The sequence below is a fragment of the Anoplophora glabripennis genome, unplaced genomic scaffold, assembly GCF_000390285.2.
Source record: "Anoplophora glabripennis isolate ALB-LARVAE unplaced genomic scaffold, Agla_2.0 scaffold178, whole genome shotgun sequence".
Classification (NCBI taxonomy): Eukaryota; Metazoa; Arthropoda; class Insecta; order Coleoptera; family Cerambycidae; genus Anoplophora; species Anoplophora glabripennis.
In genome coordinates, this window is record NW_019416348.1 from 63,830 (window position 1) to 91,359 (window position 27,530).

General features: G+C 31.4%; 1 protein-coding gene across 4 annotated transcripts; it reads left to right on the forward strand.

Moving 5' to 3' along the window:
* LOC108904914 (kinesin-like protein Klp10A) lies at positions 1-27,194 on the forward strand. Of its 4 annotated transcripts, none has more exons than XM_018707637.1 (8): positions 1-81; positions 13,505-13,657; positions 19,746-19,861; positions 21,256-21,760; positions 23,821-24,053; positions 24,221-24,440; positions 24,567-24,781; positions 26,753-27,194. In XM_018707637.1, the coding sequence occupies exons 1-8, from the start codon at positions 42-44 to the stop codon at positions 27,116-27,118; spliced, it is 1,848 nt and encodes a 615-aa protein (XP_018563153.1). In that variant the 5' UTR covers positions 1-41; the 3' UTR covers positions 27,119-27,194. The 4 variants fall into 4 exon arrangements, with proteins under 4 accessions (XP_018563153.1, XP_018563154.1, XP_018563152.1 ...); XM_018707638.2 differs by lacking the exon at positions 1-81 and adding an exon at positions 8,983-9,093; XM_018707636.2 differs by lacking the exon at positions 1-81 and adding an exon at positions 13,178-13,441.
* Positions 27,195-27,530: the final 336 nt, after the last annotated feature.

The window sequence follows — 27,530 nt, forward strand, 5'->3', positions numbered from 1 at the left end:
AAATTAAGTAGTTAAATTACATCTCGAAGTTTGGCATAAATATGTTCCTTAAAAAGTACTTGTTAATACACGACAACAGAGGTAAGTCATTCATTCTTCCTTTTGTGTACCATTAAGGACATACGACGTAAATGAATCTATTGTAAATCATAATAAGGAATAAAAATTAGTCATGTTTATTTATCACATATTAGACCGTGTTCATTTAGGCAGCAAACAATAATGTAAGTACTCTTTTATCTTTTGCTGTGATATTGCAATTATTTTGATAATCAAGCCAAAATGAAAACATATTAGTTTATGTAAAACCTTTTTTAATTCTAATGTGTGAGACTGTAATTCAAATTTTGAAAGTATGTAAGATGGAGATATGAAAATTGATGTTCTAAATTCTAAAATACCCTATTCTATTACTGTGATTAAGTGTATTTTTAAAGAGTAAAAGCAATTTTTATACATAATTTTTTAATCAGTGCATAAATATCCATAATCGACTTTAGTGTCCCTGTTAATGAAAAAAGAAATCATCTGCAAATGGTGTTTCTAATAAAGCTAATACAAAATGTACATATCTGTTAATCTGAGCATTGGAGATTTTCTATTTTTTTCCATTTTATTCAATTGTTTGAATTTTAATATTTTGATTACGAAAATACAAAATAAGATTCATTTCAAGATATAAAGCAGATTTAGATTTAAATAGTATTTGGATGTCTCATTAACAATTACATTGCCTATTATTATAAACAAAATTAGTTAGCATAAAGTTGACATGAAGTTAATGTTAACAGGATTAAGATTTGCTAAATATAAGACCTAAAAATTTATTTTTGTGCACTTTACGGAATATTTCCTATTTTCCTTAAATAAAAAAGTTTAAAAACATTATCATCGATTTAATAATATTACTTATTAAGGATATATTATATTAATAGAGATTAGATATCAAATAGGTACCTGTAAATGTCAGATCACCTATATGTAAAAAAATCGATTTAATAATAAACTAGTAGACCATTAAACACTAATGCCATCACGAGTGTTGCAAGATAATAATGCACAATGGTCCTTTTAAAAGCAGTCGACCTCGGCGTATTATTGTCTATACAACACCCTTATTAAACATGTATTATTATCTCCTAACCTCTAACAACGTGCTATCACCTCTAACAAGATGCTTTCCAAAGTTTGGTCGTGATCAACTAGAGGTATCAGGGAAGAGGTTAAAGGGATTGTTAATTGTTTTACAAAATAATGTATTAACGTAAATTTATTTCTTGTTTTCGACTAATTTGAACTAATTGCCTACTTAAATACAGCTGATCCTTCAACTTTAGTTTCTGCAGGCGTATATTTTTGATTAATTCAATTTAACTCCGTTTTAAGGAAGAATTTATAGGAGTAGTGGCACAAAGCATGGTTTCTGAATAGAGGTTCATTATTCGAGAATAATTCATTCATTTTCCAATTTCATATTATTTTTCGATTTCATTTTGATGACAGTCATCAATGAGAAAATCATTTCGTACAAATATAAAGATGCAAATTGTGTCAAAATTTTAGAAGCATCTTATGCTTCCTCACACTTTTTCTTTCAATCCAAAAGTAATCCAAACTGTTACAAAGAAAATTCTTATTTTAACATTATATCAGTATATCTAAAAGCATTCTTTAATTCAGTTGTAATTTACAATTTACTCCAATGGCACGATATTCTAAAATTGGATTATTACCCATCTTTGATAACCATCATCGAGTTGCTTCTGGAAAATGTTCACGGATGTTGTTTCAAACTGAACAAAAATAATCTGCAATAAGCACAGTATTCAAGTCAGGGTAGTTACAAATACTCTTAACTTTAGGACTGTTACAGAACTACACAATGTGTATCTAAATTCGAAGACATTTCTTGTTTTTAATGTTTTTAATGACAGTGAGACAAAAATATAATATATCTAACGTTCTCCAACTCATGTTCAAAAATGTCGAAAGACATACTATATAAGTAATGGTATATGGAGCACCAGCGGTACTAAAATATAGTGATTTAACTAAATTTACCTTAGTCCAAAAGTTGATAGGTACTTAAAGTGATACAAGGTATCATGGTAATTATTAGAGGGCGCCACTTGTAGCACTTTACATGTTTTTAAAATGTCATAAAATTTTTATTTTTCGGTATATCTACCTTTTGATATTTTTTTCATTTTCCTATCTTTTTTAAGTAAAAAAGGTATCCCTGACAAGTATCGTTACGAGTAATAGACAAGACGAAAACCTCGCATTCGTGATCAATTAAGATGATGCCGGCCGGAAATCTGCTGCCAATTTTTTTAAACAAATGGAAAAAACTTTTTTTAAACAAATGGTAAAAATTGGTTATTTTTCTATAACAACTGTTGAGTGGTTTTATTTATTTCGAAATATTAAAGGTGAATATCTCGAAAACGATAATAGACAAGGCGAAAACCTCGCATTCGTGGGAGAAATTTTCCGACTCGATTTTTTTGCATATTCAGATTCGTGAGATGTTCCTTAACATGAATCAAGATGATGCCGGCCGGAAATCTGGTGCCCATTTGTTTAAACAACTTTTTTTAAACAAATTGTAAAAATTGTTTTTTTCTCCGAAAATAGTTTTTTGGCACATTATAAACAAAAAAGTTCCTATGCACTATGCCTCTAAAATTGATAGTTTTAAAGTTATAAACAATTTAATTTGCTGAAAATGCGAAAATGACGTTTTTCAGCGGTCGATTTCCGGGTTAAGAATTGTTCTTTTTGATGTCGCCAGGTACCTAAATTAAAGTTTAAACATCCCCCTACAAGATGCTGAAGAGTTTTTGGGATTCGCATTATTCTAAAGCCTTGTTTTTTAATTGTTAGTAACACGCTATGAGCCGCGCGCGCGCCTCTCATACGCGGATTCGCTATTTCGTCTATCGGCTTCAAATTATGTTCTTTGAATAACTAATTCAAAATAATAAAAAAAAATAGAGTGCAGAAAAAAATAAAAGGGCGATAGTATCAAATACATTTGATTTTTATTAAAAAACATTTATTTAATACTGCATATTATTACTATCACATTCAATCATAAGAATTCTCACACTGTTCTATGTTACAACCACATAAAGGTACACAAGTGACATAGTTTTTCCTACAAGAACAAGCTTTAGTCTTACAGTTTTTTGTACATTTACATTGTTTAACTAAGTTTTTGGGTAATGGATCTTTGGTAATAAATTTAGGTAATAATCCACCTGTTTCATTTTGATAACCAAAAGCTGTGAAATCTTGAGGAAAAATGGAACTTTTCCATATGTAGGTTTGGAAAGAAGCTCTTAAGACGTGTAATTTCAATGCATCGGAAGTGCATGGTGCAAATTCACGTATTAGAGACGCGCGCGCGGCTCATAGCGCATTATTCACAATTAAAAAACAATACTTTAAAATAATGAGAGTTGCAAAAACTCTTCAGCATCTTGTAGGGGGATGTTTAAACTTTAATTCAGTACATGGCAACATCAAAATTAACAATTTTTAACCCGGAAATCGACCGTTGAAAATGGTCATTTTCGCATATTTAACAACTTAAATTGTTTATAACTTTAAAAACTATCAATTTTAGAGGCATAGTGCATAGGAACTTTTTTGTTTATAATGTGCCAAAAAATATAAAAAGAAAATTTTTGGAGTAAAAAAACAATTTTTACAATTTGGTTAAAAAAGTTTGTTTAAACAAATGGGCACCAGATTTCCGGCCGGCATCATCTTGATTCATGTTAAGGAACATCTCACGAATCTGAATATGCAAAAACATCGAGTCGGAAAATTTCTCCCACGAATGCGAGGTTTTCGCCTTGTCTATTATCATTTTCGAGATATTCACCTCTAATATTTCAAAATAAATAAAACCACTCAACAGTTGTTACAGAAAAATAACCACTTTTTTATTAATTTGTTGATTATTTATTTGTTATTATTTTATTCATTGTATTGTTTTTTATTTAAAAGTATGTTTTCTTCCTTACATATCAGCATTTGAATTTAATAATTAAAAATATATATAATTGCTTACTTTTTTTAAAGTTATTAACTTTGAAAACAAACATCTTTTATTAATTTTGTTTTCCAAAGCCTACCTTGGAAAAGTATACCCTATACCAAATGATTTAAATTCGTTATATTGGAAACTTTAATGGTTAATATCCCGAAAATGTTTACTGCAGCGACACTTGCAAAGTCTATCTTTTTTACGTAGAAAAAAATATGAAAATGAGAAAAATATATCAGGGAGGAAGAGACACCGAGAAGAAAAAATATTATGACATTTTAAAGACATGTGCCGTAAGTAACGCTTTATCTAAACAAAATTATTATGGTGGGATTTGAATTCGCGACGAATTCGAGGTACCTCCTATCTCATAAATATACAATATCTGTAGTTTTGTAAAAGTTATTTAAAATAATGAAAATAAATTTTTCACTTTGACACTTTATATCATTTTAAGTATCAACTTTTGGAGATTAAAATGTTAGGGAACCACTGCTATGACAAAAGCAGATGAATAATAGCGGTAACAATGTATTCATCAAAATTTAAAGATGTATTGTAATATACTTTTCTGTAGTTGTAAACTTGGTAGGTAAACTAGGTATAAAATCTTTGACATATGTCGAACCATGAATTTAATAAAAACCATAATTTTAATAAATAATTCATTTTGTCTCCCTCGAAACTGCAAGGTATACGTATACATAAGTTCCTTCTATCATAACTATGTATTTTATCATTTGAGTTTATATTAATGAAACATGTATTAGTCTAGAAATAATTTTGAACATAATTTAATGTCAGCTTTTATGTAAGATTTATTTTCATCTTTCTTATATAGGTAACATATTTCAAGAAATTTTTTTTCTTAATTTTTCATTTTTATTTTTATTTTTATAAAATACTAACGTTTTAACTGGAACAAATTCTGCAACTTAATAAATCAAGGTTTTCGCAAAATTTCTGAAACACGTAATTTTTTATTTATTTTGTAATATGCCTCATTTTCAATGAGGCATATTACAAAGAGGTTTGTTAACTTTTTAATTATGTGAGAGGTTACAGCAACCCCCTACTTTTTTTTAATGGAAGCTTTTTCAATTGCAAATACAATTATGTATTTTTTTTTTACTTTTTATAAGCGTTGTGTCGGAAAAAAATAAAATAAGGAAACATTTACTAAAACTACTTTAGTGAAAAAAATTTTCAAAATACCATCCACCTTGTTGCTGACAATACCCTAATCGATAATAAACTTTCCACTCTGTATATTTGTGTACATAAATAAGTAGCTTATCAAAGAAAAAGTAAAGTAAATACATATGTTTCAGTATAAATGCAGTAATATATTGATAAGACACATAAGTGAATTTAGATGACAACGGTGATAATTAATCAGTATAATTATCTTAGTATCAGATCTGATTAGTACCTAACTCTGTCGGTACATGACACAAAAATCCGAGTATTGCTGATACTCGAGGTGACTTTTAAATTATATTAAAATGTCATTAATGCTTCTAAAATATTTGCAACATTGGTATGAAAAGATAAAAAAAATAATTTCACGAATTTTATAAAAATAATTAGAATAAGGTATAACCTGACGATTGAGAAGGTATTAAAATTACCGTCAACAATTCCAGCAGTGGCCCTCTAAACCAAAAAAACAAAAATATATATCGATAGTACAAATACAGGGTGGGCCATTAGTGTGAGAAAGTAAAATAACTCCCTCGTTACTCATAATACAGAAAAAAAAGTTTATATAAAAGTTATACAGAATCAAGAAACCTAAACTACAAAATTAATTTGATACATACAGGGTGATGAGTAAAAACGGGACACGCCAAATATTATATTTTTTTTAATGGAACACTGTATATTTTTACACATATGGATTTTCGAGAAAATTATATATATAGCAATATAAACAGTTTTTCATTTTAGTGCGGGGTTGCAAAGTTATGTAGAAGATTCTTCGAATTTTGGAGAAAACATGACCTCGAAGAAGTTGTAGGTATTAACTTTTAGCTACTAACACTTGGAACAAAATAATTAGACTGAGTTATAGCCAAATGTTAGACAAAGACTCCTATATTAGCTAATATCGATATTTTATACAGGGCATTTATATTTATATTTTATAATACGATCATTTTTAGAAAGTTTAACCCTGATTTTCTAAAATTTTTCAAATGGAACACCCTGTATTTTATTGTTCTATTTTATTCACATATCGGTCCATTTCAACTTTTATTAAGCATGTTCTATATCTAAAATTGTTAGTTTTTAAGATATAGCAACATTTCTGAAAAAACTTAATATTTATTATTTTATAGAATACCACAAATAAATATAAACTAAATAAGATTAACTCAAAATGGAATGATAAATTATGAACTGACAAGTTGATACAATGTTACTGATTTTTCCAAAGCCATTTCATGCGACCGAAAATAATAAAAATTAGGTTTTTCCAGAAATGTTGCTACTTATATCTTAAAAACTAACAACTTTAGCTGTAGAACATACTTAATAAAAGTTGAAGTGGACTGATATGTCAGTAAAATAGAACAATAAAATATAGTGTGTTCCATTTGAAAAATTTTAGAAAATCAAGTTTGAACTTTCTTAAAATGCCCTGTAATATAGGAGTCTTTGCCTCACATCTGCTTATAACTCTGTCAAATATTTTTGCTCCAAGTGTTAGTAGTTGAAAGTTAATACAACTTCTTCGAGGTCATGTTTTTTCCAAAATTCAAAGAATTTTCTACATAACTTGGCAACCCTGCACTAAACTGTTTATATTGCCCTATATAGAATTTTCTCAGAAATCCATATGTTTAAAAATATACAGTGGGTTCCATTTAAAAAATGTAATATTTGGCGTGTCCAATTTTTACTCATCGCCCTGTATGTTTCAAATTAATTTTGTCCTTTAGGTTTTTTGATTCTGTATAACTTTTTATACATTAATCACACTAATGGCCCACCCTCTATATGGCTTATTAAAATTATTTTGGGGAAATGGGGGCTGATCTTGGTAGCACAAAGAAAAATTATTTTATTTGTCGGAACTAAGAATCATTTTGGAAAGTCCAAACGGATTTAATAAATCAATATCACGTGTTGAAAGGTTCAAAGAGGGTTGTGAACTATAAAAATATGAAGAATACAATAACATGTAGGTATTGTGATAGGCGTAAGTATAGTAAAACCAACGGCAATAATATAATCAGTAGGTAGTGAAAACTGATGTATAATATCATCTTTTCATTACTTATGGAACTTGCAACAAATGTGTAGAATTGAAGAATTTTACTTTTACACAAGCACAGGATGTGACAATGGGATACAGCTTAAAAGTTTCTAATATTNTCTTTGCCTAACATCTGCCTATAACTCTGCCAAATATTTTTGCTCCAAGTGTTAGTAGTTGAAGTTAATACAACTTCTTTGAGGTCATATTTTTTCCAAAATTCAAAGAATTTTCTACGTAACTTGGCAACCCTGCACTAAAATGTTAAACTGTATATAGAATATATAGAATTTTCTCAGAAATCCATTTGTTTAAAAATATACAGGATGTTCCATTTAAAAAATGTAATATTTGGCGTGTCCCATTTTTACTCATCGCCCTGTGTGTTTCAAATTAATTTTGTCCTTTAGGTTTTTTGGTTGTGTAGAACTTTTTATACATTAATCACACTAATGGCCCACCCTCCATATGGCTTATTAAAGTTATTTTGGGGAAAAGGGGGCTGATCTTGGTAGCATAAAGAAAAATTATTTTATTTGTCGGAACTAAGAATCATTTTGGAAAGTCCAAACGGATTTAATAAATCAATATCAGTATCACGTGTTGAAAGGTTCAAAGGGGGTTGTGAACTATAAAAATACGAAGAATACAATAACATGTACGTATTGTGATAGGCGTAAGTATAGTAAAACCAACGGAACTTATGGAACTTGCAACAAATGTGTAGAATTGAGGAATTTTACTTTTACACAAGCACAGGATGTGACAATGGGATACAGCTTAAAAGTTTCTAATATTTAAATAGACAATAGACCGCGATTGCCAGACTTGTCTCTTTAATGAAACATTGCCCTTTTTCAATTTACAGAATGTAAGTTAAAAAGTATCACATTTTCTTGATATTTTCAAATTAAAATAAAAAATTTCAATAATTATGCTCATCATTAGTCACATCTTATCAATGAAGTAAATATGATCTTAACTTTTTGTTCGTTTGTATTTTTAGTAAAATTGATATACTTGTTAGTAAAAAAGTAAAAAAATTCGAGATAATTTTTTAGTTCCACTGTGATTCAGTCATGTCATTAATTTTAAGGGAAGATAGAAACAAATGAGTAAAATACGAATACCCGATTAAAGAAATTTTAAAATGCATATTTACCGTAAAAAAAAACAATTTCAAACCATTATTTAAACCCCTTTTCGGACCGCACCTGACCGCTGACCTACAAATGTTTATCGAGAGTGAATCTTGACCTAACATATTTGGTCACTAACCTAGCTTTTACTGTGTTTTTAATAGTGAATAACAAAGACAAACCTTTTTACCTAGAATGAATAAGATATTTTTTTACATTTTAAATATTAACAACTACCTACTATTTACTTGTTAATGAAACAAATGTATACGGATAAGAATTGTTTTCGAATATTAAGTTATTACAATTTAGTATTTTTAATATTGTTAACGTTTTCACTATGTGTTATAACTGCATAAGTGTATTTAGTATTATGTTCAATTAATTATTCAGTTTGTAGTACGTATACTTTATATTGTGGCATTGCTTTTCAAAGAGTAGTATGGTTTCTACCTATTTAAAGTGACAGTACGGCTAAAAATGCACCCACTCCTCCGTCCATAGCACTTTGTTATGTTGGGATACGCTGCACTTTAATAGTAAACCAATGGCAAAGTTCAAGAGGACTGGGAAAATCAGCTGTTTCGCTTCAACGTTCGAACGAAGCAGGACGCCAAGTTAACAGGAGTTAAGGGGTAATTTGCTTATTTTTTAAAAGGTCGAGTATTTTTTTTTTCTATTATCTACCTTTATTAGACCTTACGAATACGTGGTTAAAATTAATGATATTATGACACACCCTGTATAAGATCACAAATAAGCTTGAACATAAAATTTGAGATTAGATGCAAATGATTGTGCGAACGGAACAAAAGAAATTAGGAATTTTATTATCAAGTTAACAGATAATATCGAAATAGAAGTAGGTAAATACTTCTGAGCATTTACATTCCAAAAATTAAATAAATTTATCCTTTGGATAAAGCAATGCGCTTTGATCGATTCCTTGACAGTTTTCAATTTGGATAATCGGATACGTTTAGGATTGTATAACATTTTCAATAAATAGAAGAATATGTAAATTATTTATTTGCAATAAACAACTAGAAAAATATTGTGTGTTACCCTTCTGAGATTAAAATATGTTTCTTACCTTTTACTAGTTCAGTTTAGTTTAGTTTTTTCTTAGTTTTCATTTTGTCAACATCTTAACAATTCTTAATTTAAAAAATATATAAGGTGACCGCAAATTTTACCGACAAAGTTTGACTGCATATTCACGGCAATAAAAGATAAATACGATCTAAGAAAAAAAATTAAATAAAAAATGTTTGGTTTTTGAATTACAGGCCTTCAAATGTTTAAAAAATATAGCTCATTTAATTAATAACTTCATAACCCTTCTACCGATCGCGTTAAAATTTGACAAATTTATTTGGACTATTATGGCATATTACTTGTTAAAACTTTAGTCAAATCGATATACAGGGTGGTAGTTTTCTCCGACTACCTCCCCCTTTTAGCGGTAAAAACTTTTACAGTGGTCGTATTTTTTTTTAAATGGACAAACCATTGAAAAGGCCGTTTTATTAAAAAAAATGTCTCTTGAGAAAATCGCCTACAGAAGACCATTCTTGAGCAAAATTACATTATTTGCAGGTCTATACCGGGTAGGAAAGTACCGATGGTCTATCTGAAGTTACGTGAGAGCGGTAAAGTAAGCCATAGAAATCCATGCGATAGAGAAGGATGGCTATAATCCTTGTCTATCACAAGGATTTCTATGGCTTACTTTATCGCTCTCACGTAACTTCAGATAGACCATCGGTACTTTCCTACCCGGTATATTTCGATTAACGTAGCAGTGTCTTGGATGTAAAACTTTGAAATCAGTAAGCGATGAAAACAAAATGTTGATTGATGTGGCTATAATGTCATTATTGTCGTGTTATCATTACTCCACACATGCAAATTATGAAAATTTACAACTCCATTTATTGTAAAACAAGATTCGTCGGTAAAAACAATTTTTGAAGCAAATTATTATCTTCTGTGAAGCCATTCACCAACCGGCGGCAAAATTGTAAACGTTAGGATTTAAATTTTCAAGTTCTTAAGCATGAGTTAAATGAAATGGCCAAAGAAGTTGCTGTTTTAAAGTAAAGTGTCAACATTAGTTTTACATACATTTAATTGTCTTGATACACTGCGGACACTTCTTCTTGGCTCATTTTCGATAACATTAAGAATTTCTTCTTCTACTTCAGGTGACAACTGACAAAGACGACTGGCTTTTACAGTACCTATGTTTTTAAAAGAATCATAGTCTCGTAATCTTAATCGAAGCGAACGTAGGATGGTGAGATGTTCGACGATTGGGGAATCTTTCACTGTACAATAGTGCAGTAGTTCGACAGTTCTTGACAGTTTATCCTGCACCCTATAATAATTTAAATACATGTCGGCAAACTCATTGAACGAATATTCCATGTTTAGTAAAACGGTATTACTAAAAAAACTTCCTCCTAGGGAATGATATGGAATAATGGACTGAATTTAAAAAACTGGCAAAATCAATTAACATTAAAATAAAAGTAGAATAACAATACGCTGTCACTTAGAGCAAATGATAATAATTACAATACCTGATAGCTACAGCCATAGATCTAATATAGTATACTTACTAATGGTGGAATGTTGAAAGAGAGGTCATGGGACAACATGTAAAGTGAGATAAAACTAGTCTAGGGTCACGTAACTTAAGGCATTTTCAGAATATTTCGCGATTTGGTCTATCTAGTACGCAGTTTTGTCTTATTGTATAGATTTGACAGTTCTACGTGTAATCCATTGCGCCATCCGCATACATAATTTGTACTAGGATCAGATACTTCCTGAGCAAAAGCAATTTAGCTGAACAGTATTAAATCTGTATGAACTACATCTTTGGTCTAAAGTGTTGCAAATTAGTAGGTCAAGCAGTTAACCACATATTCTTTGGACTAAAATAATGGGACTTTTCTTATGCCACTTTTCATTTCATTTTCAAACTACAGAATGTCAAAATTAAAATTTAAAAAATTATTTTTATTGATAACTCCGGTGATTGTAGAGATATTTATTTGAAATTTAGCACAAATTTTGATCTTAAGTGGACACACGTTTTGTGTAATTTTGGTTTAAAATATCAAAGTGCGAATGGAAGGGAGGGGGGTTGCAATACCCATATGGAACCCCTATTTTTCTTTGAGGACGCCTATATTTTTCGAATATTTTTTTTAGATAAAGCGGCGTTTTATTATATTTTGTTTTCACTCGTGTAGGATTTTTATTTGGAGCCTCGTTTATGAGATATTGTAACTTTTTTGGATACGCGACGTCAATTTAGTTGACGTTAGACTTTAATTTTTGGGATTTTATGAAAAATTTCATTTATATGGTACCAACACTAACTAAACAACAGTTAAAGAAAGGAATCGTAAAAAACACTTTAGCTTGAAACCTCATATTTTGATTTGGGGCTCGCTGTACGAGATTTGCAACTTTTTTAGATATGTTAAATTTATCTCAAATTAAATATCGCTGATCATGATGACGATCATTTCCATTTTATTCAGTAAATTGAAATAAATGAAATCTTTAATATATCCCCAAAAAAGAAATTAATATTAATATTCACAAATTATTTCTTGAAAATTGTAGTTGTGTCCTTATCTATTCGAATAAAATAATAAATTAGTACTGCCTTCTATTTATTTCATATTTAAAAAACATTTCATATACCTACAAACATTATTTTATAAAGTATAAAAATTTAATGAAGCTTTAAAAATAAATATTTTCATATTTTTAATATTTAATTGTTATGTTAGTACTAAAAAAGAGTCAATTTCCTAATGAGAAATATAATGCCTTTTCAAATCAATATAGCGCGATTTCTATTCTCATGACTGAAGGCAAATGACCGCCCCTTTCACTATTCATATTGGCTACAGCAATCAACATTTTGTTTTCATCGCCTACTGAACTCAAAGTTTTAAATCCGCGACACTGCTACGCAAACTGAAACACGCAGACCTGCAAATAATGAAATTTTTCTGAAGAATGGTTCTCTGTAGACGATTTTATCAAGGGACAATTTTTTTCTTAAATAAACCGGCCTTTTCAGTGTTGATGCCCGTTTAGAAAAAATACGACCACTGTAAAAGTTTTGACCGCTAAGAGGGGGAGGTAACCGGAGAAAACTACCACCCAGTATATCGATTTAACTAAAGATTTAAAAAATAGTACGCCGTAATAGTCCAAATAAATGTGCCAAATTTTAACGCGATCGGTAAAAGCGTTATGAAGTTATTAATTAATTAGTTTTGTTTCTGACAACTTTGAAGACGTGTAACTCAAAAACCAAAATTTTTTTATTTGACTTTTTTGTTCGTGGATCGTATTTACCTATCGTCATGAATATGCAGTCAAACGTTGTCAGTGAAATTTGCGGACACCCTGTATACTTAATTATTTCATCAACAAATTCATCGAAGCACAGATGATTATTACGAGTAAATCTGTAAGTAAATCTTTGATTTTAAGAAAATCGTTTCTGCAAGTTAAAAATATTGAATTATCTTGTCAACAAAACATTAACTGCTATAATTTTTATAATACGACGCAAATAGCAGAAACATAATTTTGCCACCTACATCCTACTTCCTATTTAATAGAAATTATTCATTCTCGAAAGAGGTTTCTCTTAAGGTCAAACAGAATGCGGTGCACATATTACTTAATAGCACAATTCTGTTACAATGCTTATTGTCGTGTTAATCATCTCGTGCTTCATAATAATAAAAGAAATGTTTTTCAAATTGCCGACATTTTTCTATCTGACACCTAAAAATGATAAGGTTAACATTTGTGACAATAGAAAAAATTCGGAGATAACTGATGTCGTCGGTGCAAAATTAACCTGTTGTGACAAGTTCCTTAGCGCGAAAAATAAACATAGTGTAGTAAATTCCAGTAACCACATGGGAAATAACTTGATAGGTACTCTACAATAAATCAGGTAAAAAATTGACACCATCAAAAACTGACAAAAATTTTTGACAGGAGGAAAAATGTTTCCGTACCTCATTGAAGAACGAGAGGGTCGAAGATCTCCAAGAAATGAATCTCCTAAAAGAAGAGCTTGTGAAGAAGACAGGAATGGGAACAACCTCGCGAGCAGACATAGCACTGGTCTTCTCTCCCCAAGATGTCAAAGTAAGTAGGTAAATTTTAAGAAAATCATACTAAAACAGTTATTTTACATAAATAAAACACTAATTCTCACGAAATTTTAAAACACTGTCTTTCATATTCATTCACTAAGGGTCGGTTTTTCAATCGTTGGCTAACTCCTAACTTAGGGTTAACTGTCACTTTATTTTCTCATGTTTTAGTGAAGAAGCAATAATGTTCTGTTAACATGCAAGCTTTTAACAAATAATGAATTTATAAATTCATGTTTAATTTTTCTTTTCTTTACTAATCTATGAAATCTCCATTACAAAAAGTAACAATTAGTTAACCAGATATTGAAAAACCGGCCCTAAGGCATTTAAATTAATTTTTAAATTTATTTTTTAAAGAGCTGTTGCCATTTTAAAAACTATTGACACATTTGCAAGTAATTCAAGTTTAACCGCTCTAGAGTATTTGTCCATTTACCTTATTCCGAAATTACGAAAATTTGAATTCATTTAAAAATTTATAAAACAATAGATTCTGTCTTCCTTCACCAAAAAAAAAAGCGATCAAATAGGGTGTAAGAAAAAATAGAATACTAATACTCGTACGTATACCTGTAAACAAACTTATCTCATTACATATAATGGTTTATTGTAACGTGTAAGGGTAATAGTTTAAATAACTAGGTGGATTTCACAGGGTCTAATGACACTTAGAGTGTACCATAATTTAATAAACATAGAAATCTAAATAAAAAATTTAGATAAAGGGACGAATACATTGAAGATGAATTTTTCGAGACAAAACGTTTGAATCTAGTTCGGAGGCAGTACAGTATTGGGGGCCATGAAGGCCTGCAAAAAATGTAATAAAATTTCCACGATCATATTTAAAAAAATGAAGTTGATGATGTTCCTGGAGAGATGAAACGTTACATATAAAAATTGATTATGCCATTCGATAGAGGGCAAAAAGTTGCCATGAGAAAGTGTTCTTTTTTCAATATCACCACAAACAAGGCTGATATGAAACAAAAACAGGTTTCCAAAATTTAGGTTTTTTCAAATATTTCGAAAACTAATCATGTTAGCCTTGATTTTTTAGAGGCATATTGTTGGTCCCCCGATTATGCAACATTGCCCCCATTTAAGCTACTTCGTATCTCTTATCGTTTCCAAGATCCCTGTAGTGAGAAGGGAATTTGTAACAGCCTGTATATTGGATCCTGACGTGGCAAGTTGTTTGATCAATTAGAGACCGTTTTCGCCCACCTATTTATATTCAATATTTCAATAATTCATTACATATTAATAGTTCAATTTAAAGGGGTTTTACATATAGAAATATACTTTTATAGTAATTTTCTGCATTTTAAATAAATTTTGCACCAAAAGAAAATTTGATACAACTTCCTCATTGTGATAAAGGAGGGAGATTAAATTACTGTTTTTGGATTGAAAGAAATTTTCTAAATGACTAATAAGCAACATTTTATTCCGTGATGAGGCTACAATTACATACAATCAATAGTGTTGTATTATCAAAATATTAGACACTGATTGTGAGCTGCGAATAATCATCACTGGGTTATAAATTATAAAAGGCAATATTCAGATGCTATGGTGTAGCATTTTATACACTCGATTTATCGGATCATATTTTCTTCGGTAAAATTTTAATGCACAGAGACGGGGTACTATGTAATCGTTTTGAAGCACTTCCCAAAGACATAAAAAGAATTGCAATTTTTAAGCAAGAACGGTAAAACATTCAGAGACTGGCTTAATAAGAAGTTTGTTAATAGATGGATAGGGAGAAATAGTCCTTTAATTCGATGGCCTCCATGGTCACTTGATATTATACCAATGGTTTTTTTTCTTTGGGGTGTCATAAAAATAATGTGCATAAGACGAGACCCCAAACCTTAGACGAGCCAGAAGAAAGAATAACACAGGCTTGTCAACAGATGACTCCTACGCAACTTATTAAAGTTGCCGCAAATAATAAAATTCAAAAATGACGGAGTAGTAAAGAAAACATTTTTTTCCGTTATCTCTGTTTAATAATTGTGAATTGTTAGTTTCTGTCCCCTCACTATCTTTTAAAATTAACTACTAAATTAAAATAATTTTGCGTTTACTGCAATATTATTTAAAAGCAGTTTGGAAAAAATACAAGTAATTGCATGGAAGTTCAAATAATATAGTTTGCAGTGTTGTATCTCTGTAAGCACAAAAGATAGGTTTATGATAAATCATAAGTAAGGTTGTTTTAGGACATCGATAAAGAATTTTCTATCAGTTTGTCTCTGTTAAACTAATGTTAATTTCGAAAAAGTGATACCTTTGAAATAGGGATGCCTATGAAGAAATTCTAACACAAAACTACCAAGTTCAAATTAAACCTTTGACGGAAATACAGAGGTGTTTTCAAAAAAAGACGGGACACATTGCACGTCAGACCAGCCACTGACAAATCAACGTTGAACAAAATCAGTTAAGGAAACCTTACAGATTTAAGAAATGGGTCTTAGAATAATGAGGGGCCAATGCTATTGTGGAAAACTATTCTACAGCAAAATTTGTAATATAGAAAACAATTTAATTCCTTGTATAGGGTGATTCACAAACGGTGACCAATAAAGAAACCTCGTAGTTTTTGGTGAATTTTAAGGGGAGTCTTTCGTATAAAGTTTTTATCTAGGACGCTTTGTTAAAAAGATACAGGGTGTTAAACTTAAAAAAAAATGTTTTTTATTTTTTAAATAATTTAAAAGTAAGTGAAATAATTTGAAATTGGGCACATGTATATATGTAAACATTGTCCAAAATATGAGGCTTTTTCCTAAAATTTATATGCTCCAGTGGCGGAGATAGGTACAGGATATCGGTGGCATATTTTTCTAAATAAAATAGTACGCTACTGCTTTACGGTAACAATTATGATATTTTCGGATTCGTCCTTCAATTTTCTACAAATTACTACTGTCTTATGTTTTTCGAAAAAGCCTGATTTTCGAGTAAAACTTAAAAAACGAACTGAAAATACTTTTACTTAATTGACATGATAAATACTAATCATTCAGTTATTTCGAATAAAGAAATAAAGAGTGAAATTAATAACATTAGTCATAATTTTAATGATTTGATTTAAGTAAATGCTCAAAAATACCTTCATTTCCACGAACACAAATTAAGTTAAAAATTTCAGTACCTAGATTAGTAGATTTCAGTAGATAGAAAAAATTTTACGTTCTATAATTAGTAGTGTAAGTATAATCTTATCTTAGTTTGCTTAATTTTGAGTAAAAACGATTAGAAGTTAAAAAACCCAATCGATTGTTTATCTCACTGCATATTAAATTAGAACATAGATTAACTTTATGATAATAACAAGAGTTTGAAATACCTTTGAAATCAAAGATAAGATTCTAATTATTATTTTATTATTGAAATAGGTATTGCAAGTATGTAATACCTACCCAAACTGTAAATATTTGGACAAAAAAGAAGTGTAGATTATACAGGGTGCTCCAAAAATAAGTGTTAAAGTTTTAACTACATAGGTATTTAATTCGTCAAACGCAACAACTTTTGTCTAATTTTTTGTCGAAAACTTACATTTTTGTACAGTATTTTTTAACCATTAAAATAATGCTAACAAGCTGTCTATGGGTTGAATACCAAAGTAACGTATGCGACTGTTTTAAGAAATGATTCACAGCTTAGCAATTTTTAATGCTAAATATTGGTAGGTACTAGCACAAATTAGTTTTCTTTTTGCTTCTATTTGTTTATTTTCACCTCAACTAAGCATGTCAACTTATGTCCCATTGTCATTCTAAGGATAATTTGTTACTGGGATTGCGGTTCTGCCGCACAACATTTTTCTGAATGCAACACATCACAGCACGGTTGAATCGGGTGACATAAGGCCTCTACGGCACGCCGTATTTCTAACCGCGATTAGGTCATTTCTGAAAAATAAGAATACGTAATTTCTTAGCTGACTCCACACTTGCGTAGTCGAATATTAGTAAATTTTACGAATATTCATTAGCGGACAAGAATATTTGCTTAAGTAGCCTGTCCTTAAGTGACACCTAAATTTTTTAAATGAATTATTATTTGTGAACAATTATTCAGGCACTTTAATCTCTGCTTCATTCTTGGGTAAGCGAATATTGTGTATTTGTTTAGCACTTTACATAATTTGGTACGCACGCCTGATAGTCTCTTTGGTCATTTCGACTTAATTTTTTGATAGCGAGATAGATAACACAGCCACACAGAAAAAAAAAGTTGGGTATACTTTTTATGCGACATATATTTTTCGTAGTAATTTGGCCTCCTGAACACGAATCTGGGGTCAGAATTGGCCCATCACGTCACAATTTTTTCCTAACCTCAAAAAACTTGTGAAAAATAGTGAAAATTGATGAAAATTTACTGGGAAAATTTGGAAAAAAATTTATTTCCACATCAAATAGTACATTTTTATGTAAAAGACTCTGCTGAATTCAAATCCACTGTCAGAATTGAGCTACAAGCTTGTGGTTTTTTTTCTAACCTCAAAAAACCGAGCAGGAATCGCTATTTTCAAATTCTGAGCGGATTTTGACCAGATTTTGTATAAAGGGGTTTTTTGGGTCGCTGATTACGAATATGAATTCACATTGTAAAATTTCAAGATGGCTGATCTAATATGGCGGGTGTACTTTTTTGAAATCCTCCGATTTCAATAAAATTTGGCATCATAAGGATTGCTGGTTGCCACTCCGTCTAAAAATGTGACTTCGCTTAAAAAAATGACTTAAGGACTCTACACATGTAATGATGTGTAGTGTGATGTACTTGTTTAAATGGGACAAGACAAAAAAGTTTCTACTTTTTTCTTTCATTTATTTAGTCGTGCATGGGCTTATGGTTTTCCAATCAGATTTTTTTAACTACTATGCAGTTTTCCTATGGCATTTAGATGCTTTTATTTCTTAATAATTTTAAAGTTCAAGGAAATGGACACATTACTGCCACACAGCACATCACTGCATCTGCTTATGCCTTCAATCTGAAAATGTGACTTTGCCGAAAAAATGTCGCCTACTCAGCTTAAAATTATGACTCTGCCTACAAATTTTACCTTGATTTATGAAAATCTGGCTCCAGATATGTGATTAATGAAGGTGAGATCAACCAGCAATCCTTATGATGCCAAATTTTACTGAAATCGGTGGATTACAAAAAAGTACACCCGCCATATTGGATCAGCCATCTTGAATTTTTACAATGTGAATTCATATTCGTAATCAGAGACCCAAAAAACCCCTTTATACAAAATCTGGTCAAAATCCGCTCAGAATTTGAAAATAGCGATTCCTGCTCGGTTTTTTGAGGTTAGAAAAAAAACCACACGTTCTAGCTCAATTCTGACAGTGGATTTGAATTCAGCAGAATCTTTTACATAAAAATGTACTATTTAATGTGGAAATAAATTTTTTTCGCATAAAAAGTATACCCAACTTTTTTTTTCTGGGTGGCTGTGATAATTAATAATGTTTACGAAACGAACTAGTAGATATGTGCTTTCCGTATAGTCTAGAAATTGTATTTTCTGAGAGTTTCCTTTAACTTAAGTTGGAGTTTCCATATGAAGTTGTGGAGTGTGGTTTGTACTTTTAGAAGTTTTTCGTATTTCGAGATGAGATATCTAGACAAAAAGTGGTAAAGACGTCTCACTCTCAATTTTCGAGAAAAATAGAAACCCCCCCTAAATTTTAAGTAACTTTTGTGATAAGACCGAATTCAGAAAAATGGAAATTAATCTTAGCTCATAGAAGCTTTAGAACTGTTTAATATTAAACTGCACCAATTAAACTGATAGGTAATGAAGAGTCCTCTTTACAGCAAATTATTGACTATTTATTTATTTTTTAACTTTTCATTTGTGTTTTTTTTTAACTTTGGGTATTCTGTAAACTGAATTAAGCTGTGTCTTATTTTTTAATGAAACAGATTTATACGATGTTGAAAAGACTAAGAAGATTTAGTTGATTGATCACTTGCTCTGCATTTAAAAGACAATAGTTATTAGGAAATAACATAAAATCTAATCTATATTTTAGATTTGTTGTCTAGTATATCACCGGCTCCCAGTCCTCCAAAATCACCTACACCGAAGAAAGCATCCAGATCGAAGAGGGAATCGGTATACGACTACAAATCTGAGGCTGCTAAAAAGGTAAGAAAAAATCTTCCGATCTTAGTTTGTTACTTGATTAATCAAATTTATATTTTTAGCTATAAAATCTTTCACTCATTTCGTGCGTCTTATATTTAAGCATGTGCTGTTGTCACTCCTTGCTACGATTGATAAAAGTATTTGAAAGAAACAGCATACTGCAAATCGAATCTATATTCTTTGTTTCTCATTTTTAGACATTTGCCTATTTTTATTCAAATAACTCAATTTTTTTAACATTCATAAAGCATTTCTTTGGGCGGTAAATACCAATTTTTATGGTAATTTTCAATTCTCCATAATAGGTCCGTCATTTTGGATTTAAGAATTAAAACCTTATAATAGGCGACTTTCAGCCATAACCTTCAAATTTTGAATGCTCTTTCGATTTTTACATCCGCCATCTTTTATTCATGAATTTTTGGATTTAAACTTCAGATTCGTAATCAGCGACTCCACAAACTGGCGGTAACAAAATTCAGGTAAAAATATTGAACAGAAAAACGTGTCACTTAAAGGGGTATGTAGGACCCTAGTATGTAGATCCAACCCTTTGGTTATCTAAGTTATATTACATTTTTTTGGTATATTGTCTATCTACCTACATTTATATATTTGGTAGTATAAAATACAAAGCTATGGTTTTTCACATTGTTTGACACAACATTCATAATTTGATCGTAGGTATGGAATTAACGACCTCGTAGGGGTAGGTGTGGATTTAATTTGCACATATTTCTTTCCAATGCTCAAAATATTATTTTAAAATGTTTTCTCACTATTTCTCCCTATTTTAGGGGATATTTTAGCATTTTAATAAAAAATTTGGTAAATCGGTTTTTAGACTACAGATTCGGATTTATCATTAAAAAAGTACACAAAATCTATGTACTCATTTTTCTGGTAGGTACAGAACATTTTTTTGTGGGGCTTGATATTAAAGTTTAGCGCGCAAAATATATGTTGTTAAATAGTACAAATTCACTTTGCTTTGAGGCTCCCCGCATGGGTGTTTCTTCAGATTAAGTTCCGGCAAACGCCAAGAAGCAGGTTGTGATCGCACTAAATGACGTCACAAAACATTCCTGATGACATGACAAAATTTAAATTTTTGCATGGTATTGCCTCCTAAACAAGATTCTTAACTGATGATACTGAAGGAAACAAATACATACAATACAAGCTACATGCCCCAACAAGTATTGAATTATATGAGCAATATTCAATCAACAGTAACTAATAATTTAGGTATATAAAATAAAAATTGTTATTGACAATTTTGTCTTTAACATCATTTATCAATTCAAGTAATTTGGAATAAATTAATGTAATATCCTTATTTTCTAATTTTTTTAATATTACTATAGATACTATATATGTATCAATTTTTAAAGGTAGAAATGATTGCCAAAAGCAGAGACGAGCGTCGCCAACGCCAAGCTGACGAAAAAGCCCACAAGGAACAATTGGTACAGCTAGAACAAAACAACCCCTATTGGGAGTTTGCCCAAATGATCAACGAATACAGAGCCGCCTTGGACTTCCGGCCCCTCAGAGAAACCGATCCTGTAATCGAGAATCAAATCACGGTGTGCGTGAGAAAGAGACCCCTCAACGATAAAGAAATCCGCAGGAGAGAAGTAGACGTCATTTCCGTTCCTACAAGAAACCAGCTGCTCGTCCACGAACCTAAACATAAAGTCGATCTGACGAAGTATTTGGAAAATCAGCATTTCCGTTTCGATTACGTTTTCGATGACAGCTGTACCAATGATTTGGTTTACAAATTCACGGCCAAACCTTTAGTGAAGACCATATTCGAAGGAGGCATGGCTACGTGCTTTGCATATGGTCAGACAGGATCCGGAAAGACCCATACTATGGGAGGTGAATTTAAAGGTAAGATCATTCTTCTACAGTACCCAAAACAATTAAAACCAGGAGATTGCAAGTGTTGCATGCAATTACCTTGTACAGGGTGTCCCAATATTCCGTGTACGTGAAACTACCATATATATTTTGGGTCAAAATAAGTGGATTTAGAGTATAAATTTGGTATTAGTATATATGTGGCTGGTCTGAAAAGTTTCCGACCTAACACAAGGCACAATACACGGCATTTTTTTTCAAATTTATTTTTATTTTCTTACATAGTCTCCTTTAAAGTCTGTCTACTCATTTCTTCCAACGATGCCCCCATCTCTTTAACCCGTCCAAATAGTACTCGGCATCTTTCTCTGCAAAACAATTGTTTACGCCTTCAGCTTATCAAGTAATAATGCCCATGTAATGTTTTTTATTTTTGGAAGATCCATAACTATCTCCAAAAACAGTCGCCATCACTTTCACTGCCGAAAAAACAGATTTTGCTTTTTTGGGGCCGATCTCCCCTTTGTCTTTGAATTGCGTAGGCGTTATATTTGATGACAGCTCGATATTCCAATTTTCTTATTTTCACAGAAATACTCACATCGACTCACTCAAAAAGATACGCAAACACATTCTCTAGATTTTGTTAACGAGTGCCGCCTTCTCATGTTGTGGTCGTAAACTTTTCATACCGCCTACGTATTTCTATATGTATATCACTTTGAAATGATATTGTAAGTAATCGCATTTAAGAAAACGGGAAACGTATCCCCACCCCTAGGTAAATATGGAAATATATTTTTTTTGGGTGACTTTATTTTCTTCCCTTGTTTTAGAAACTTTTCAAGTACCTAACGTTTTCTGATTATGATTTTGATAACGCAAAACTAAGCAACTGATAGTTGGGAAGCGCAAAATATTTAAACGAAGATAAATACTGCAGATATTGTCGAAGTACAAATGACACAAAATGACATTTACATAGATGTGACGTAATTCGCTCTAATTGGTGTTCAACCAATCATGGCGGTTTGCTGTATTTTGTAGTTTTATTTTATCAAAAATATTATCAATCTCGCTCATAATATAAAAATAAATACGTCTTTTTTTAAACCATGAATCATATTTCATTAAATAAATATATAATCTTAGTGATTCTTGGTTACTGTCATCATGCGCACAGAATTAGAAATCAACGGATCTCTAATTTGGATACGAAAACGAGGGAGAGGGTTGGTTTCACAGCAGCAACAAATGCTTTCCAAAATAATTCACTTTTTGCATTCTTTTACTATACTATACCCATTATCTGCATACGGCAAGCCGTGTTATACGTTTATAAACATTTAGGATAAACTACATAATCAAAATTTGAACCACGTTTTAAATCATGTCATACAGTCTGTGTAAATAGAAATATAATTCGATATGATGAATTTTATTCATAAATTGCAATTTTAAATGTAAACAGTGATTATGAAAAAACTGAATTGAAGTTATTGTACAAAAATCTAGTTGTTTATTTGCTGTTAAGAACATTTCCGATTGTTCTGAAAAAATAAACAATTATGTATATCTCATTCATTGTTTGTAAAGATAGGTATTCGTAAATCTTATTGAATTTTGTCTAACTTAATCTTTATACTAAACCAAGCAGCCAAGTGAAAACATTGAACATTGGACAACATTTGGCAAAGTCTAGGAACCTGCACTGATCACTTCTCATGTTTATATGAAATTATAAACGAAAAAAATAAATTTTTCGCGATATTTGGAATATTTTAAATAAAAACAATAAACCCAACTTTCGATGATGATGGATATATTTAGAACTATAGGTTTTTTATCAATTTTTGGAATAAATTAAGGAATGTGTACAGTGAAAATTTGTATCTTGCATAAAATAGATAAAATATATAGAAAACGACAACAAATATTATACTGCAACCGTCATTTTGAGATACTGTTCAATCATCACAGTTTTTTAAATTTGAATTTCGATGATTCAATAAATGTATACTGTCAGAACACAGCTTTTGAGAAATTCTAAATTGGCTTCACATATCCAAATGAAAGTAATATTCTTCTAGGTAAACAACAAAACTTCAAAAGTGGCATCTACGGTTTGGTTGCCAACGACGTGTTCAAACTACTCACTCATCCAAAGTACGCAAGAATGAACTACACGGTATCAGCTAGTTTTTTCGAAATATATGGAAAACTGGTATTTGACTTGCTTGCAAAGAAACAGAGACTGAGAGTATTGGAAGATGGAAAGCAGCAGGTTCAAGTCGTCGGACTAACTGAAAGAGCCGTTACTAAGGTAAAATGGCAAAGATCTTCTGGTCTTACTTTTATTTTAAGTAGTTAATTCTTTTAAAAACATTTGTATTTATTTGAAATCATCACACCTCATCCACTACTTACATATATATTTTTTTATTCAATTACATATACCATTCACATTTTTGTACATTACCTTGTTTTCAGGTAGAACATGTGTTAGACCTCATTCAAAAAGGAAGCGTAGAAAGAACATCGGGTCAGACTTCAGCAAACTCTAACTCATCAAGATCTCACGCAGTCTTTCAAATAATTCTCAGGAAGAACGGGTCTAAACATATTGATGGGAAATTTTCTTTGATTGATCTTGCCGGTAATGAAAGAGGTGCGGATAACAGTAAATCCAACAGGCAGACCAGAATCGAAGGTATGTTCCAAATATCTATATCCTTCTTAGACTTTAGATTTTGCTTCATTTCCGGTTTTAGAGACATTTAATTCTTATAAACACTTGACTCTCTACCTAATACTTTTTAAATACTCCTATTTCCAGGGGCTGATATTAATAAAAGTTTGTTAGCCTTAAAAGAATGTATTCGAGCCTTGGGTAGAAAAGGTGCCCATCTACCTTTTAGAGGAAGTAAACTCACCCAAGTTCTGCGAGATTCCTTTATTGGAGAAAAATCGAGGACATGTATGATTGCTCTCATATCTCCAGGAAATTTTTCTGTGGACCATTCCCTAAATACATTACGATACGCAGATAGGGTAAGTTTAAACGAGATCAGAAAACTAAACTAACTATCCTGGAGTGAATTTAAAAATTTGAAATATACAAGGTGTAACCTTAAGTAATTTTTATGATTAATAGTATATACTTGTTCCCCTAAATACCAATCTGAAATTATTATTCTTTGCAAACAAAGATAAGTTATAATTCGTTTTTTGAACTGCATTTAAATTAATGTTTACACCGCCCCGAGCTGGTTGTATGTGCGCACTTATCAGAATATTCCCAGTTACTATAGCGAAAGTGCAATGGAAAATAAAAATACTAATCCGAATACGAGTTTTTTCTAAATGTCAAGTTTTTAATAAAGTATTTGTTAGTATGTTTTTAAAACACTTTAGTTTGTGAATCTCAGTGTCTATAACTTCTCACATTGGCCTAGTTTAGATGAACTACATCAATCTACCTGATATGGATGTGATTTGACAAAATGGCTTTATATCAGGGTTCACGGAACTACGACTGTCGCTAGCTACAATAAATTTAACCAATCAAAAAGTATACTCAGCTAATGTTTTACCCCCGGTTTTCTGTTGCTGAAAAGTGATGCATGAAGTTCAAATTTTCTAACACGCGACAATCTGTGCCGCGACACCCCGTGTAAGTCTATGACGCACAGCATCTGGATGGATAGGGACAGAACGATTTGATCCGGGTTCAACCCTACTGGGTATGGGCCGTAGGTATGTGACCTAGGCGAAAGCTATGATAAGCTTCTTGAGCGTGATAGCCCGAGTGAAAGTTTTTAAAGTGGTTCAACTCAAATGAAAAATTTTATATAAAAATCTTTATTTATTTAAAAATTATTTATTATTTTGCAGATAAATAATAATGTGTATGTATATTGATTCAAAATTATACTAAGATAATTTATTCAAGCGCTACAGACATAAACGTAAACGTGTCGAGTACACACTATGGGCAAGCATCCATCTCCTGCTTAAAGAAGTGCAGATGCCTAGTCGACGTTCGATCACATTGTGCTTAGGTGACCGACATCCCTTGTTTTGATGGGTGGCTCTCCAAGTCTCCGGTAAAATAAAGTTTCCAAAACCATAACGGCTTCTCGAAATTTCGGTCGCTCCGGATTATGGAATTTCTCTGTGTCCTCTCAATTAATGACAGACTCATAATAATCAGAAATTTTTGGATGCTTCGAATTCGGACCTAATTTTTGTCCTCGAGATGTAATTCACAACGTTGGGGATGGAGGCTGTGACATCGGAGTTATTAGAGCCTCGTGGAGTGGTGTTTGGACGTGGAGACGGGAAAAAGGGGGTAATTGCGAAAATATAACCATGTCGTTATGGATGAAGCGATTCGCTCCATCTTTTGGGGCGGTATCCACCGCGGTGGGCAGTTATGGTTGCATGGTTCGAGCGGAATCGGACGCGACTACGGAAAAATTAGAAACATCGGTGAAAATTTGAAATGCTGATTAAGAAATATGAAATTTTACAACAGCATATACTGTAGCTTGGGTATGTGTTCAAGGTGGTTACACTAACCTGTCCAACGGTGGGGTATGAAAATTGCGAAAAACAGGTTCAAAAAATTTCACGACAGAATTTGAAAAAAAACGGACTTATGTATTTTTAAAGATCAAATGTAGCATCTGCATGGATATGACCCCCATTCAAAGTTACACCCTGTACGTGCCTTTTAAAAAAGAATAGTTTGCATTTCAGTAGATTGTATGCGGCTTCAGATATCTACGACCTTTTCATTTATTTACATATAGGCATTTCTTTATTGTTAATCTAATAGGTTTATGTCAACAACAGTCAGGGACAGATTTCAAATCAATAATTAATATATAATTTACTTTCAGTGAATATACCAAAAAATGTAGGTAGGCAAATATATCTGACAACTTGAAACTAGTCCCTAGCTGCTGTTGGAACAAACTGTATATCTTCTTTCCTCCAATTGAATAATACTATTTTCAGGTTAAAGAATTAATAGCTAATGACAATTTAGATGTGGAAGATACTCCGGCCACTATAAATGAAGACGATGTATCAGAAGACAACATAGATGTTGACATAGACGAAGAATTGTTGAGAGCTGAAGAAAAACGCCTACAAATGTCTTCTTTGGAGTGGGAACTAAGAGAAAGCCAACGGCATGTTATACAGAGCTGTGTTAACTTCCACGACATGGCATGTAACTTATATAATTCGGCTGATGAAAATGGATTTGATAAACAGCATTACGCCAAAAAGTGGAGAGGTCTGTTAAATGAAATTGTTGATATACAAAAGGGGGCGTTAATAAAAGCTAATGAATTCTGTCAAGCTCTTGATGGTGTTTGATGCCTTTCCTCTGTAATTTGTTTCTTTTATAATTGAATGTAATGTTTGAAATTAAAGGCTTTACTAATTTTTTAAACAGTATTTATTTAAGAAGACATCACTATAAGATTAAAACAAATCCAAGCGACAACTGGAAGCAACAATAAGCTCTTAAAAATATGAGCTTACAGCTTACAGTAAAACCGCAGGCACATTGGAATAATTCACCAGTCGCTTGTTGGCTGTTGGTAGCCTTCTAGTAGTCTACTGTAAATATGTGTTGGCTTCTGCTTCTACCAGCCTAAATAATTAGTAGCAATCGTTTTATATGCCTTATAAGCTACGCTGCAGACAAAAGTCAAATATAGGTTTATACCTTCGAGCATATACTACTGGAAGTAGCCCCCCAATGGGCGGATGCGTTACAAGGCGA